This window comes from Pinus tabuliformis, chromosome 3_2 (assembly GCF_031772625.1).
Source record: "Pinus tabuliformis cultivar Carrire ecotype Pingquan chromosome 3_2, CPIR1, whole genome shotgun sequence".
In the NCBI taxonomy this organism is placed as follows: domain Eukaryota; kingdom Viridiplantae; phylum Streptophyta; class Pinopsida; order Pinales; family Pinaceae; genus Pinus; species Pinus tabuliformis.
Genome location: NC_142302.1, coordinates 983,628,636 through 983,643,472, shown reverse-complemented (window position 1 = coordinate 983,643,472; position 14,837 = coordinate 983,628,636). Strand labels below are relative to the sequence as shown.

General features: G+C 37.0%; 1 protein-coding gene across 2 annotated transcripts in view; it reads left to right on the top strand.

The window, feature by feature from the left end:
• DIS1 (Actin-like ATPase superfamily protein) overlaps nucleotides 1-5,868 on the top strand; it is a 334,160-nt gene extending 328,292 nt beyond the window's left edge. For both annotated transcript variants that reach the window (XM_089417307.1, XM_089417306.1), the window contains 4 exons: nucleotides 4,526-4,636; nucleotides 4,788-4,913; nucleotides 5,011-5,109; nucleotides 5,325-5,868. In XM_089417307.1, the coding sequence (XP_089273433.1) occupies nucleotides 4,526-4,636; nucleotides 4,788-4,913; nucleotides 5,011-5,109; nucleotides 5,325-5,405 (417 nt within the window). In that variant the 3' untranslated portion in view covers nucleotides 5,406-5,868. The remainder of the gene's footprint in view (nucleotides 1-4,525; nucleotides 4,637-4,787; nucleotides 4,914-5,010; nucleotides 5,110-5,324) is intronic.
• The last annotated feature ends 8,969 nt before the right edge of the window (nucleotides 5,869-14,837 follow it).

Here is a 14,837-nt window from a genome sequence, read left to right as displayed (position 1 = left end):
AACAACATTCTTCCATTGCCTTACTCCATCGATTTGCAACTCCATCGTTGCCCGTCACTAAACCCTCCGTTCGAGTTTCCCTTCTGCTGCCTATCACCTGCGTCTTCTACTCTCTCCGCGCGTCCATTCCTTCCATAACTCCGCTGTCAACCTTCAAATCAAACCTGCAACATATATCCTTTCTGTCGTTCCATTCCTCTCGATTCTCCCTCCTCGCAGCGACATTCTTCCGCAGCTTCCTGTTAACCCTCACGCACACTTGCAAGCAACAATACACTTAGATTTTTTTGTTATATATTCCGATTTCATGATTAGGTTAGGCTAGATTTTATTTCAGTTGTTTAATTGTAAGTGTTAGGGTTAATTTATTTGATTTCATTTTTGTAATATGTGTGGTGTCGTTCCTATTTATTTTAGGTTAGTTCTTTTTATTTGTACATTCTATTGGATCTAAGTTTGTAAATAATTTGAAATTTGTTTTATGATTTGTTTGCGTTTTGTTTTTATTTGTTTTATTCATAAAATCTCAATAAAGAAAAGAATTTGATCTTTTATTTTTATTTGTATTATTCATAAAATCCCAAAAAAGAAAAGAATTTGATCTTTTATTTTTATTTGTATTTGTATTTCATTGATTTGTGTTTATTTTATTTTTCATATTTTTCATTTTGATTTTGATTTTGATTTACTTTCAAAAAATATAAAAACATTAAAAAATTTCTAAAAACCCTAAAAATTAAAAAAGGTTTTTTTTGTATATTTTGATTCTTTATTTTTTACAAAATTAAAAAATCATAGAAAGTTATAAAATTTTAAAATCTAAAATCCTAAACATTAAAAAGTTCTAAAAAGTAAAAAAAAATTATTCATTTTTTTTAAATTTTGTGACTAAGGAGTTAAAATAAATTAAGGGATATGTGCTGAAACATTAAATTTTTTTAATGTGGCCTATGGTCCATTAAAAAATTAGATTTATTAACCCGTTGATTTGTTTTACTTCTTTACATTTTGCCTAAGGAATGACTGAAGCGCTAACTTAAAATTCCTTGTTGTTCTTGATGTTAAATGCTAAATCTTAATTTTCATAATTCTGCTATGGTCAAAGTGTGATAAATGTTTTAAATTATATTGACTATAGGAGAAAATTTATTAAATCTAGATTTGCACAGTTGGCGAAAATCATTTTAAATCTGGAATTTCTTGCATGTTATAGTTTTGGGCATTTATATTGATTATTCATGATTGTCATTATTCTTGACATATTGGAAAATTGTTCTGGATAACTTGTTTTACTTCATCTACGGTTAATCAAACATAAGGCACTGGTCTATAATTGTTTCTTTCTTATGGTCATGTCTTGGTTGCATTAATGTTTAATCTATTCATTTGAATTAATCGATATTCATTTACATTCGTCAAGTTGTTAATCATTAAAATCTCTTAGAGCCCGTGTTCCACTGACTTTCTCATCCACTTACTGTAGGGACTACCCACCTTGACTTGACTAGGAGAGAGTCTAAACAGAGTGAGTAAGGATTTAAGAGTGACAACCCTTACTCTGTGAGCTTTGTCGCGGTGCCTAGACACTTTGTGGGACAACACCCCGTTCACTACCATTTCGCTGCTCCTCTACTTCCCTCCTGGAAGTTCTTGGTGTGACTCCCTCTGAGCCTCGATTTCCCTCCTGGAAACCCCTCGGCCAATGTCGAGATGCCCCCATTCTGATCGTTAGTGCAACTGTACCATTGATTTGGATTTCTTGGCTAGAAATCCTTGGCAGCAACTCCCTCCTCCTTGGTCTTTCCCTGTTAGGTACTGTTCTGACCACAGTACCCCACCAACTTCACTCCGCAACTTACCCACAGCCTCCTATGCCTCAGCGAACTCAAGGTTAGACCTTCTAGGCTCTGCGCAATCTTGGCACCAACAAAATTCGCACCTTTAGACCACGGGTGTCAATCCTTCCTGACTGAGAAAGATGACCGGGCACTGCGTAGGTCAGGTCTGCTCCCTTTTGCCACTGTGCTGATCCTCCGCCTGGCTCAAACTTGACGACGCAGGCACTGCGTCACCCCTTCCTTGCTGCTTCTCCGCTAGGAACAACTTATGTCACTTGGGACAACTGTTTCTGTTGCTGTTGCTCTGCTTGGATGATGCCCTCAATTCTCCTATGATTTGTAACCATGCTCTGATACCATGTTTGAATTTCTAAGTCTAACTGTTAGAAATCCTTTATGTACTTTCTGATTTATTTTTGCCTACTTGTTCTGTTTAATTAAAAAGTTATTTACCATGTAAATACTGAAAGTAAATGCAAGTACATGCTCAACACATTACAGATCATCAAATGAAGGAAAAACAAGTACACAAGTGACACTGTAGTTTTTGGAATAATGTCCCCAGAAAACCCAATGCGGGAAAACCGGTGCAGCTATCTGAGGGTTTTATTATTAAGCAGTTTCAGAATACAATCTGGGTGCCAAACTGGCTCACCCAACAGAGAATGATCTCGGCCGTAGTACCTCTCAGTCGGATACAAATATTCTGGCTAAAACCCGGTATGAATAATTCCACAGCTCTCAGCGCCAATTTGCCCCACGAAATCTCCAGCGTTTGCCACTAGGGACTGCGTCAGCCTCTCTGGCCCAGCGTCAGCCCAACGTACCCCAACTCGACCTGCGTCAGCCTCTGGAGGCACTGTGTCAACCTCTAGAGCCTCTGCGTCACCCACGTTGGCTCTCTCTGGCACTGCGTAGCTCCTGGATGCCTCTGCGTGGGCCCTTACTGTCTCTGCGTGGCCTCTAGCTGGATTTGCATCCCTCCCTCCTGGCTTTTGCGTTGATGCTCCCGGTACCCTCTTTGCGTCTATATTCACTACACCTCAGCCGCAACTCTGATCACTCCTATTTCCTCAGCAAGCCCTACCCTAGAAAATCGAATTCTTGATCAACTCGGTGTGTTGTCCAAGTGACCCTCATGCCTCCTCTTATACTTTTCTCGTTGACAATTCAACGGCCGAGATTAAGTCCCTAATCAACAACAAAGATTAACTCTCGCTTGATCCATGACTTTTGGACCTTTTTCACACAATTTTATATTAATTCACATTAATATTTTATTTTCCCTAAGTTTAGACTTAGGGACTCCATTAAGAATATTAATTATTTTAATATCTCCCAAACTGTCTAGAATCTGCCCAAACCATTTCTGGGTATTGGAGACCTCATGTGCTTTAGCTTCTCCACCAATTTTCATAGCTAGAGCACATCCGATGCTACCCCATATCAACAAATATGCCCAAGACAAAACACAGTCAATGCAGTCACGAAGAGAGTCAACGCATAAGAAAGAGAGGTCTTCTTGTCCTTCACATGTGTGGAGATGCTCTCTGAAGATTGCAGAATGAAGTTGACGAAATTTGATGTGATTGATGCTGCAAATGAGTGCCATCGATGCCATATATATATGTGTGAGTGTTATATGTGGGCCAATTAGCCCTAATTGGGCCGACATGAGGATCTTATTTGGTCGACTTGTAGGATGACAAAATATAAAATTTTCCTTAAAATTTTCCAATGAAAAATGCCGACCGTAGCTACATAAATTTTCAACAGGGACATCCCTTAGAGACTGGAAAAGCAACAATTCAAACAGAGAGGCAATCAATTAGCGACATCTGAGCTGACTGTCTATTAGTTATCATTCGATAATACTTGCTGGAGGTCCTAGGATTGTTGTTGTTGTGTGGCGTGGTTTTGAGTGATAGCAGGATACAATACATTCCAAAACTTTGGATGTTGGAGTGTTGAACTTGTGTGCAAGCATGTGGAGAATAAGTGGATTTCAGAGAAGAAGCGTTGAGAATCCAATGCGAACCTTACATTGAGCATATGACGACATCTTATTTTTGTCACTAGTCATGACACTATATCTTTTATGTTAGCTGTCAGGCATATGCTAGTAAGAAACTTATTAAAGAATTTGATCTAAGTTTATGATTACAGGATTTATTAATTCTAAAATAGATTGTGTTAAGCACATAAAACCCATTATTAAGTCCTATATATTGAATTGTTACATTTCTATTGTTATAGTAGTAGGTTGGTCAGAACCTTTTCTTCTACCCTTTCATTACAATTCTACCTTAAATTGAGGTTCATTGTGGATAGGATATGATTTCATTTCATTTGCTTTCACAACTAACCTAATCAATAAAAACTCCTTATGTTCATAGACTATTATAACCTGTATAGCCTTCTGCACTTATATTGCTAGATATGAAATGATCTATTCAATTGGCAATCATTGTGTTATGAAGTATGATGGAAACCATGATATTTAAGGTTCAAATCACCTGTGGGTCAAGCCAACAAAAAAAAAACTAGTTGATTATAATAGTGTTTTATACAGGTCAGAAACTTTAATCCAGGTTGAGATATATTAAGGTACTTGAGTTTAAATTCAAGAACATTCCGGATCCAGAGGCATCTAAATTTTTTTTTTTTTTTTTTTTCCCAATTTACAGGTCTTCTTTAATCCTGAAATCTACTCCAGTGATTATACAACCCCCTTGCCTGTTGTGGTGGACAAGTGCATCCAGTCATCGCCAATTGACACCAGGCGAGCTTTGTACAAGGTATGTGGTGGTTAGGCCACAAAGTTGTAGCGTGCAAGATTATGTGCACTCTGGCTATATATTGCATTGAATTCTTCTGGAAATTGTACATGCACAAATAATTCCATCAAAATACTTGTACTTTTCTAATTTCATCTCTCATATGAGGCAGAATATTGTATTATCGGGAGGGTCAACTATGTTTAAGGATTTCCCTAGAAGGTTGCAACGTGATATTAAAAAAATTGTAGATGCTCGAATTGGTGCATCAGATGCTCGACTTGGTGGTGAAGTAAAAGTAAGCTTATTGGTTTCTTCATAAAATTTCTAGGATGCAGCCCATTCTTTACCAATTGTGCTTATGCGTATTTCTTCTTGACATGATTGTAAACCAGTCGCAGGCAGTAGACGTCAATGTAGTTGGCCATCCAATCCAGCGGTTTGCAGTTTGGTTTGGAGGCTCTGTACTTGCCTCTACACCAGAGTTTTATACGGTAATTCCTTCACCCTTCTAAATACTCCGTAGATATCAATCTGGACAGTCAGGATTGCCAAAGAAAGTTGAGCTAGTTCCCTTTAATATTGGCTTTAATGGGGCTTTGTAGGATTCCACTTTCTGGAACATTTCACTAGAATTTGCTGAATGATAGGTCCCATCTTCATTCATCCAAGGAAACTCTGATCACTCTTTGTTTTGATTCTTATGCAGGCTTGCCATACAAAAGCAGAATATGAGGAATACGGCCCAAGCATTTGTCGTACAAATCCTGTGTTCAAGGGAATGTATTAAAGCTTATGAGTATAATATGGTGTAATGAATTTTCTTTGACACGGGAAGTCTTCAATTTTATTTTCTTGTTTCCGTGTACATAATTGTTGTTTTCCTCCTCACTTAATTAGTATTAGCATTTTTTGCAGTATGTGCTGTACATTTGTTTAAGTTGGTAGCAAGAAAGGAATAATGGTCGGAATAAATCAGTTTTAGCTGTATTCAAGGTTTTTTCTGTCAATAATATGGAGGTGAATTATAGTCTCCATCCATTGGACCGACAAATAAAATTCTCATGTCATCAGACAACGCCAATCTGTGTCTGATGTAGTAGTTTTCCCCCAGTTCTCTGGAAGGGTGGAATTTGTAATATATAGGATAAAGCCATTCTGAACCTCTATTCCGTTCTAGTTTATAAAGGAAAAAATGTAGACTAGTTAATTTGGATCACCGTTAAATGTTGTGGAAGAGAGTTGGTGGTTTACTGCTTTCGGGTGGAACAATGAGGAATCATGTCTTTAGTATGTGAATATGATCCCCTTCTACAATTAGTTGTCAATACAGTGATTGGTTATAGCAGATTACAAAAAGCAGCATGCTTGCCTATTTGCGTTTTATAAATGCAGTGATTGGATATAGCGGAATACAAAAGGCAGCGTGGTATATGTGCCATACCATTGCACGTTGATGGGATTGATAATTTGACTGTAACATCCAATAATACCAAATTTATTGTGCTAAATACCATACTACTCATAAGTTTTGGGATTTTTTAGTTTTTCCTTTTGGAGGAGTTAATTACTTTTACCAGTAGTTGTTAGATGGGGTTAATTGTGTTCCAAATATGTGCTTGTGTTGTCTTTGCCTGCCTGTTCCAGCCTCTGAGTTGTTGTGTGTTATTACTCTGGAAATATTTGTGTTGAAAAAACAAAGGTTTTCAGATAAGCAAAAGTGTCAATGTTACCACACACAATGCCTCACGCTTCAGTTTAATAGTTTGCTAGTTCAAGGGGACTGTTCCTAAGTGACTCAAAGTTTTAATTATGAACTCTTAAGGGTGTGTAATACCAAGACTCAAAGGTGCTCAGATAACTTGAGGAAAAGTGACAATATTATTCATACAATCCCTTTTGCTTCGGGTCAGTACTTCGCTAACTTAAGGGCGGGTTTTCTTAAGTGACTCGAGGTTTGAAATATGAATTCTGGAGGTTGTTTAACACCTCTATTCTGCAATTGAGGTTTGCTGACCCATTAAGTAAATTGATTTAAACTGCAAGGAAAACAATTGTAATAAATGTGCTTTGGCTTAAACTAAACTGCAAGGAAATTTTGAAAAACGCAACGGTAATAAATGTGTTTTTCCTTAAAGAGCTTAAAGAGTAGCAATTCTTTTTCTAGATTATTACTGCTTTCTACTTGGTTAGCAGAGATTGAATTTGAAAACTTAGGAGCCAAATGAGATTATTTCAATCACACAAATCCATGTACTTAAGAAGTAAACATTATTTATAGAAATAAGATCTATGCAATTTAGATAGAATTCTTAACCATAGGTATATGCTTATATTTGTCATCAAAAGATGCTAATTGTATCTGCATTATTCAAAGCGGTAGAAAGGGCAATGTTCTAAGCAGGTTAGACATAAATCAACACTCTCAAAGTTCTTGGGGTAAAAATAATCATGCCATGACTCTTACATTTCCTCACACCACTCAAAGTATAACCGTGATACTGCACATGAGAAGCTCAACCAATACAATTTCCTCACGCCAGTCAAAGTATAACCGTAGTACTACACGTGAGAAGCTCAACCAATACAATAACACAAGTGCTCGCACAAACATTTGCATCTCATGTGAAAAAAATGGTACAAAGAAGATGGGATGATGAAGACAACAATGATAACTTTGATGCTTGCATTCTTATTTACAACAAAGAGAAGAGAATGGAGGAAAATCAAGAATAAAGTTGAGTCTTGCTTTGAAAAAGGTCATGTAAAGGGAAGAATATGTCCCACTTGAAGATAAATAGGGAAAAAAGAAAAGCATGCCAAGTATAGAAAAGGGGAATCTCCAAGTAAAGTACCTGAGTGCCAAAATAAAATGCTTTCTTCTTTGAGAGAGAATTAAATAAAATAAACTCTTCTAGCATGGAAGCCTTCTGGGATTGCAGGATGACATGTGAAAGCTTATTTTAGAATGCAAGCCAAGGGTTCCATCTTCTCAAATGTGGGTACTAGTACACACCTTTGAGCTCTTGAATGATGAGACATGTTTACAAATTTTGGTACAACCTATGTGGATCAACACCAGCGTTTTAAAAATCGGCCGAGCTAACCGAGCCATACCCTCGACCGGTCTGTCTCGGCAAAAAAACCGGTCCGGAGGCCAGTTTGTTACTGAACTGACCGAGCTGGTTTGAATCGACTGATAAGAAATTGGACGGCTTGGTCGAGCCCGAGTTAAACTGGTCGATTCGGCCAACTATGGCCAAACGCACCCAACTCAAATTTTTGGGGGGGAAACAGATCCCAAAGTTCATTCTAATTGGGTTTTATGTTATCTTGAAGGCCACTTACCTCTCCCAAGCCTATAAAAGCTACCCAACCCTCTCACATTTCCTCACATCGATCTCATTGCATTTGTGTGAGAATTTGTGAAGAGTTGTGGAGTTTGTTTTTGGAGTAGCGATGATGAGTCTTGGGCAATCATTGGAGTAGCAGTGAGGAGCTTCTTGGGCAGCGAATGGAGCAACATTGAGGAGTTGGCTTGTTGGAGCAATGTTGAGGAGGTAGTTTGTGCCTAGAGGTATTTTTTTTCACTTCTAAAATATGTTTTTGCTTGTTTTTCTCTGTGCGCAAATATGGAAATTGAAAAGAGTTTTCTTTTTGTAAAAAAAATGAACATTGAAGCAATGTTTTTTGTTTTGTTTTCATTTTCAGATTTTTTCGTTTCATTTCCAAATATCAGCGAATGGCCTTTAGAGTGAAAGATGCTCTCAAATGCATTACAAATATTGTCATAGAAAAATCAAGGGGGGTGGAGGGGGCATTCATAGGTTGAAACGACAATTGGATGGTATTAGAGGCCAAATTACTCCATGTGAAGCACCATCCCCACAAATTGAGGATATTAGGAAGGAGTTGCTAGATAACTTTGAGAAGTTTGAGTAAGAAAAAGTTAGGGAAAAAGAAATAGAAGTTGAAATTGGGAGGAAGAGGAGTATACAACAAATGATGTCTGCCAACCCCAATTTTGATTATGAGTGCTCTTCATCTATCCCTTGCATTGATGCATCCAACCCCTTTCATTATGTTCCTCCCTCTTTGGAGTCTATTCAAGGAAAGGACAAGGGTAAAATGAAAAAGAGGGGTGATATCAAAAGTTATTTCGCACCCTCCTCTTCATCAGATGCACATGGTCCTCAAGCTAATAGAAGTCATATGAAACCTAGTTTAGATGACCAATTGAAGAAAGAATTGAGAGAGACTGCTTGTGATTACATAGCTAGATGGTGGTATGATTCTGATATCCCCTGCAAGGCTTCTTGTTCACTTTATTATGAACCTATGTTTGATGCCATATTTGTTGCTGGAAAGGGCTTCAAAGGCCCTATTATGCATGAGTTAAGGCGATCTCTTTTGCAAAAAGAAGTTTCCTCCATTGATGAATATTTTAAATATTTCAAAAGCTCATGGGAAAAAATAAGATGTACCATCATGTCAGAGGGATGGACTAATCAAAGGAACTATACCGTCCTAAACTTGATTACCTTTTTCCCACAGGGAACCATGTTTCTAAAATCAGTTGATGCATTTGATAGGGTGAAAGGTGCACACTTGTTGTTTTAGCTTTTGGCTGAGGTTGTTGAAAAGGCGGGGGTGGTTAATGTTGTTCAAATCATCACAGATAATGCCTCTAAATATGTTCTTGCTGGTAAAATGTTAGAGGAAAAACACAACCATCTTTTGGATGCCATGTGCTACACATTGCATAGACCTCATGCTTGAGGATATTGACAAAATAGATTGGGTCAAGAACACTGTAGAGCATGCCAAAAGCATAACAAAATATATCTACAATCACTCATGGATTTTGAGTCTTATGAGGAAACACACAAGGCGTAGGGATATTATTAGGCCTGCCATCACTAGATTTGCAACTCATTTTTTGACATTGCAGTCTATGCTTTTCGAACATAGAAACTTGCAAAGGGTGTTTTCTAGTAATGAATGGAATGAAAGCCAATGGTCTCACAAATAGGATGGCAAAGATGTGAAAAAGAAAGTTAATGAAGAAATATTTTGGAAAAAGGTAGCAAAGATTGTGAAGGTTGTTGAGCCACTAGTGAAGGTGTTGTGGTTGGTAGATGGGGAAAGATTGGCTATGGAATTCATTTATGAGGCTATGGATCAAGCAAAGGAGCAAATAAAGGCAGTATACAATGATAGAGTGGCTAAGTATGGGCCCATTTGGGAAATCATTGATCAAAGATGGAACAATCAACTCCATCATCTTATACATGCAATTGGGTTTTTTTTTTGAACCCAAGGTATCATTATAAAGCTCTGGAGGCAGAAGCTTTGATTCGGGAGGTTAGAGATGGATTGATTAACTGCATTGACCACATGGTCCCTAAGGAGAGTGATTAGCTGGAGACACACCGAAAAATCACTTGTTTCAGCAGGGCCACATGTACCTTGGGCAAGAACCTAGCAAGGATTGCAAAGGAAGCAAATGAACTAGGTAAACAATAATTTCAATTTTCAAATTCTTATTTTGTTAAATTGTTTATAATTTGAAAGTTGGATATAATTTGTTGAGCTAACTCATTACACAACTATGTTTTTTGCAGCACAAAGGTGGGAGGCATTTGGTAGCCATTGTCCTTAATTGTAGAAGTTTGCAATTTGTATTTTGAGTCAAACTTGCAGTGCTACTGGGTGTGAACACAATTGGTCTGTCTTTGAGAGGATTCACACGAAGAAGAGAAACTGTTTGAAACAAAAATGGCTAAATGATCTAGTCTATGTCCAATACAACCTCTGGCTCAAACGCAACCAATTGCTGAACAAAAGACCTGATTCAGATCCCATTGTGTTGGAAGATATTGATCCAACATCAGATTGTGTATTGGAGAGTCATCCAATAGAGTTTGATAATGACGAGGATATTGGTATTGATTTGGATTTACAGATAGAGGCATTAGTTGAAGTTGTCGTTGAACATAATGTTTAGTTGAATGCAGATCCACTTGGACCAGGCCCAACCCCAAGTCCTCCAGTCGCAGGCACTTCCTCTACTCAGCCACGACAGAAGCACATATCTCGTCTATCTCAGCGTGCAGTTGCTGCACTTGCTAGTGCTACTACTTCTATAGTTGTAGTTGGGGATGGTGATGAGGAGGAGAAGCCATGGGTTTCCTTGTCTGACTCTGATTCAAAGTCTAAGCCAGATGATGTTGGCCTCTCTAGCAGTAACCAATAGTAGTGGTGACTAGTGATGTTATTTACTTTTGTTGTAGAGGCCATTTAGAGCCTCATTGGTTGTGTTTTTGTTTTGATCTCTATAGCATGTATGTATTGGACAGTGCACTGGGTGCCAGTTTGATATAATTGATATATTCATGAGCCTACTTTGATCATACGTTGTCTTCTGCCTATATTCTAATGCTGTGTGTTTGGAAACATGAATGAAAATCTTTAAAATTATGTTTTTTCATAAAAAAATTATTTAAAGTATTTTTTACAACGATTGAGTCATTGAAATCAAATCGGTCGAGTCGATACTGAGTCGGAGTTGGAGTCAGAGCTGATCCTCAACCGGTTTCGAACCCGAGTCAGAGTTTTAAGACATTGATCAACACATAGTATAAGACCAACAAAAAACACTTGATAGTGCTAGACCAAGGTGCATATCTCCACTAGTATAAATACACTACATCACAAAATACCGAAGTTCTTAGAATCTTTTGAGAATCAAAACCCATGTTCATTGCAAAAAAGATAACATAGGGCCTTTGCAATTTTTAGAAAAAAGAAAGGTAGAAAACTCCCATGTTCTTGAATCACCACAAACATTAGCACATATGCCTTCTTCCAGGGACCATATACAAAATTATGATTGATCTCCAAACTATAGAAACCTATCTTTTCCATTTTCTTTGATTGTTTCCAGATTGATGCTTATGCATGTTCCGATAAGGGTATCAAAAAATATGACAGTTGTACAAAAATTTAGATTTCTAAAATCATAAGGTTTCCTAAATAGAGAATTCTTAAATACACTTGTTGAGAAAATGTAGCTTTGGTCGATATTTTCATCAATAAATCAAAGAACAAAATTTGAATTTATATTTTGGTTTATGACACCACAAGTGTCCAAGTCGGCCCTCCTAGATCAAGTTGCCTTGGCTCCTTGGAGGGACCCATTTGACCCCTCTTGAAGACTATATATATGTGATCACCTCCTCCACCAAAAAGGCACTTTGAATGATCTCATCATCTTTGTGAATATGTGAAGGTTTGAGGCGCATCTCTATGACATATGTGAAGCCTTGAGGCTTATTATTTTGTGACATATGCAAAGGCTTGATTCTTATTGTTTTGTGACATATGTGAAGGTTTGAGGCTCATTGTTCTATGACATATGTGAAGGTCGGCTCATTGTTCAGTGACATACGTGAAGTTCTGAGGCTCATTGCTCAATGACATATGTGAAGGTTTGACACTTATTTGTCTATGATATCTTGATTGTGGAAGAGGCCGATTTTGGACTCCTTGTGATATGAAGTTGACCTAGTTGAAGACCTTCGTGGAGGGAAAATTTGTGACATTTTGTCTTGGCATATTGGAGGGTTGGCTTGAAACTTGTTGGAGGTCATCTTACTGGTCAGTTTTGTCTATAGAAGAAAGGTTTGCTATTTTGATTGGATGAATCAGATGTAAAAATTGGCTGAATTGAACATTATATCATAAGGAAAGTATTACTAGGTTTCCCCCTAGTGGGGTATTGTCCCAAGAAATTTTGGTGTCTCTTGGTTTATTGTTTCATTGTGATCTCTACTACTCTACCAATCTTAATTGTTGGAATTTTCTAAGTGTAACCGCCTGATGATTTGAATGTTATATGAAGCTAAAATGCATCATTGGAAGTAGTTATCAGATTGAAAATTGTTCTAGCCTGCCTAGCTACTAGAAATTCAAAATGGTATCAGAGTTATGGTTAAACAATCTTGAAGGTGTACGATCAAATGAAGAAGTGCCCTAACTCTTGAAGATGTAAGACCATGAAACCAATACCTTGTCCTAGACATGAAAATAAATAGAAGTTGTGACATTGTGACATTGTGTCAAGTATGGAAAAAGGATGAGTTTTATCGTAGAAGTGAAGGGAATCCTAGAAAACCTAATCGAGATATTTGAAGTGTCAAAGTTTCATTTTGTTTGTGGAAGAAAACCATTCTAAGAAGGTCAAAGTTATGATACCTCAGTCCTCATATTAAAGTCCAAAATACTTTAGACCTTGATGGAGCCTAAACCATTTATGATGGAGCCGTAGAAGGCCGAAAATATTGGGAGGGTACGTATAACAACGTAAGGTCGAAAATCTCAGAATTAACCTTAGGGCCAAGGTTCTCATAAAGCAAGTCACGGACTATCCAATTATTTCGAAATTAGTTTGTGAGGAATAAAAAGAGACTGCATGATTACATGGAGTCCAAAGGAGTTCTTACAAGTTTGGAAGGTGTTGTTATGAACAAGAGATCTCAGTACCATAAAAGATCCGAGAATATCTCAGGCATGGAAAGGAAGCCAGTTCAAATTTTGTTTTGACTTAATTCCTATGGCTACTTGTTCTCTACTCTGATCGAAGAAAGGAGGATCCACTGAGCGAGTTTCGTTCCCTGAAAGGAAAGCTAGAGGCCTATTAAGCCTCTGATTCAACCCTCTATGAAAGGCTAAAGTTCACTTTTCTGTTGTCAAGAGCAGTCTTAAACATGTCATCTACCATGAAGGCCACTGTGCTTAAGACATGTTTGAAAAGGACTAACATTTTGAAGTGTTGTAGACCTGTCTTATATATATAAAGCTTTATCCTCAAGGAGATCATCGAAGTTTGCAAAAATGAAAGGTATATATCATTATCTTCTTCGTTCAAAGTTTTTTTTGATATCCTTGTCAATGAAGGCCATATAAATATATAAGTTTGGTTCTATCTCTAGTTTGATAAAGAAAAGACTAATCTCATTATACCTTAAAGGACGAAGAAGAATTATATACGTCAAATTTGCATGTTGTAAGTCATCCCTCTACTATGTGAGTAATAATGAATCATAAATGTTTTGATTAAAATGATTACGGGTCTATAACAAAATTCCTATCTTATGCCCTGCATCAATCTTGAAGGAATTAGCTATGAATACCTTCTTCTTCAAAATTCGGTGATAAGATGCATAAGAGATCAAGAGCTTGAAAGTCAACTTAATAATTTAAAAGGGGGTGATAATAGTTTGGGTTTTGGCATGACAAAGTCACAAGAAATATGCAAGATATATATATATATATATATAGCAAGACAATTCTTTTAAAATATGAACTTTGCTGCCTCATTGAACTCTTTGAATGTAAGATATGTATAACCCTTGTTTGGAGTATTTGATCTCTTATCATCATGAGAAGGAGCTTTGTTAAGAAGGATGAAAAATGAGTTTGAGTCTTGCATCATAATATTTTTTGTTTGGAACTAATAGTATGACTTAATCTGCAGTCTGTGTTAATGTCATACCTTTCAAAAATTATATATGAAGGACAATTGTGCATACATCTAATGATGGTTGGTATGATGTATTCAACACTGATTTGGGCTAATTTTGATAGCCTGTGTATTAAGTGCTAAAGATGCGAAGTCTGCTATGTCTTGTATTACTCCATTGGAAGATGTGTAACCATCCCAAATCGGATTGCTAATCAAAATACTTACAATTTTCAACATGCCATTTGACATCAGCCTTATGGATATACCTTGCTGAAACAAGTAAAGTGATATTGACAATATTATCATGAATAGGAGGCCGAGTGCCTCTTCAAGGTTGAAGTGCAGAACTTGTTAGAGCAAAGACTAATTGGATTGAGTAATTATACTATGTTTTATACATGGTCTCTAAAGTAGTATCTAATGGGGTTGTCATATGACTCCCTTAATGAAGACATCTCATGGGAAGATCCCTGATTATAATATGCTTATTTGTTGAAGGATTGAGAATTTATGATATTTGAGCACTTCTATTGTTGGAAACACTGGGGGGGGTCAATAAATATTTCTTTCAATTGTTATTTATGTCAGTTAAGATATTTTTCACAATATGAACCTGAAAATAAGAGATAAAATTAAAATGATTTTATTAACAAGATGCTAAGGACACCAATCCTTTTACAATGAACAAAGCTCCAA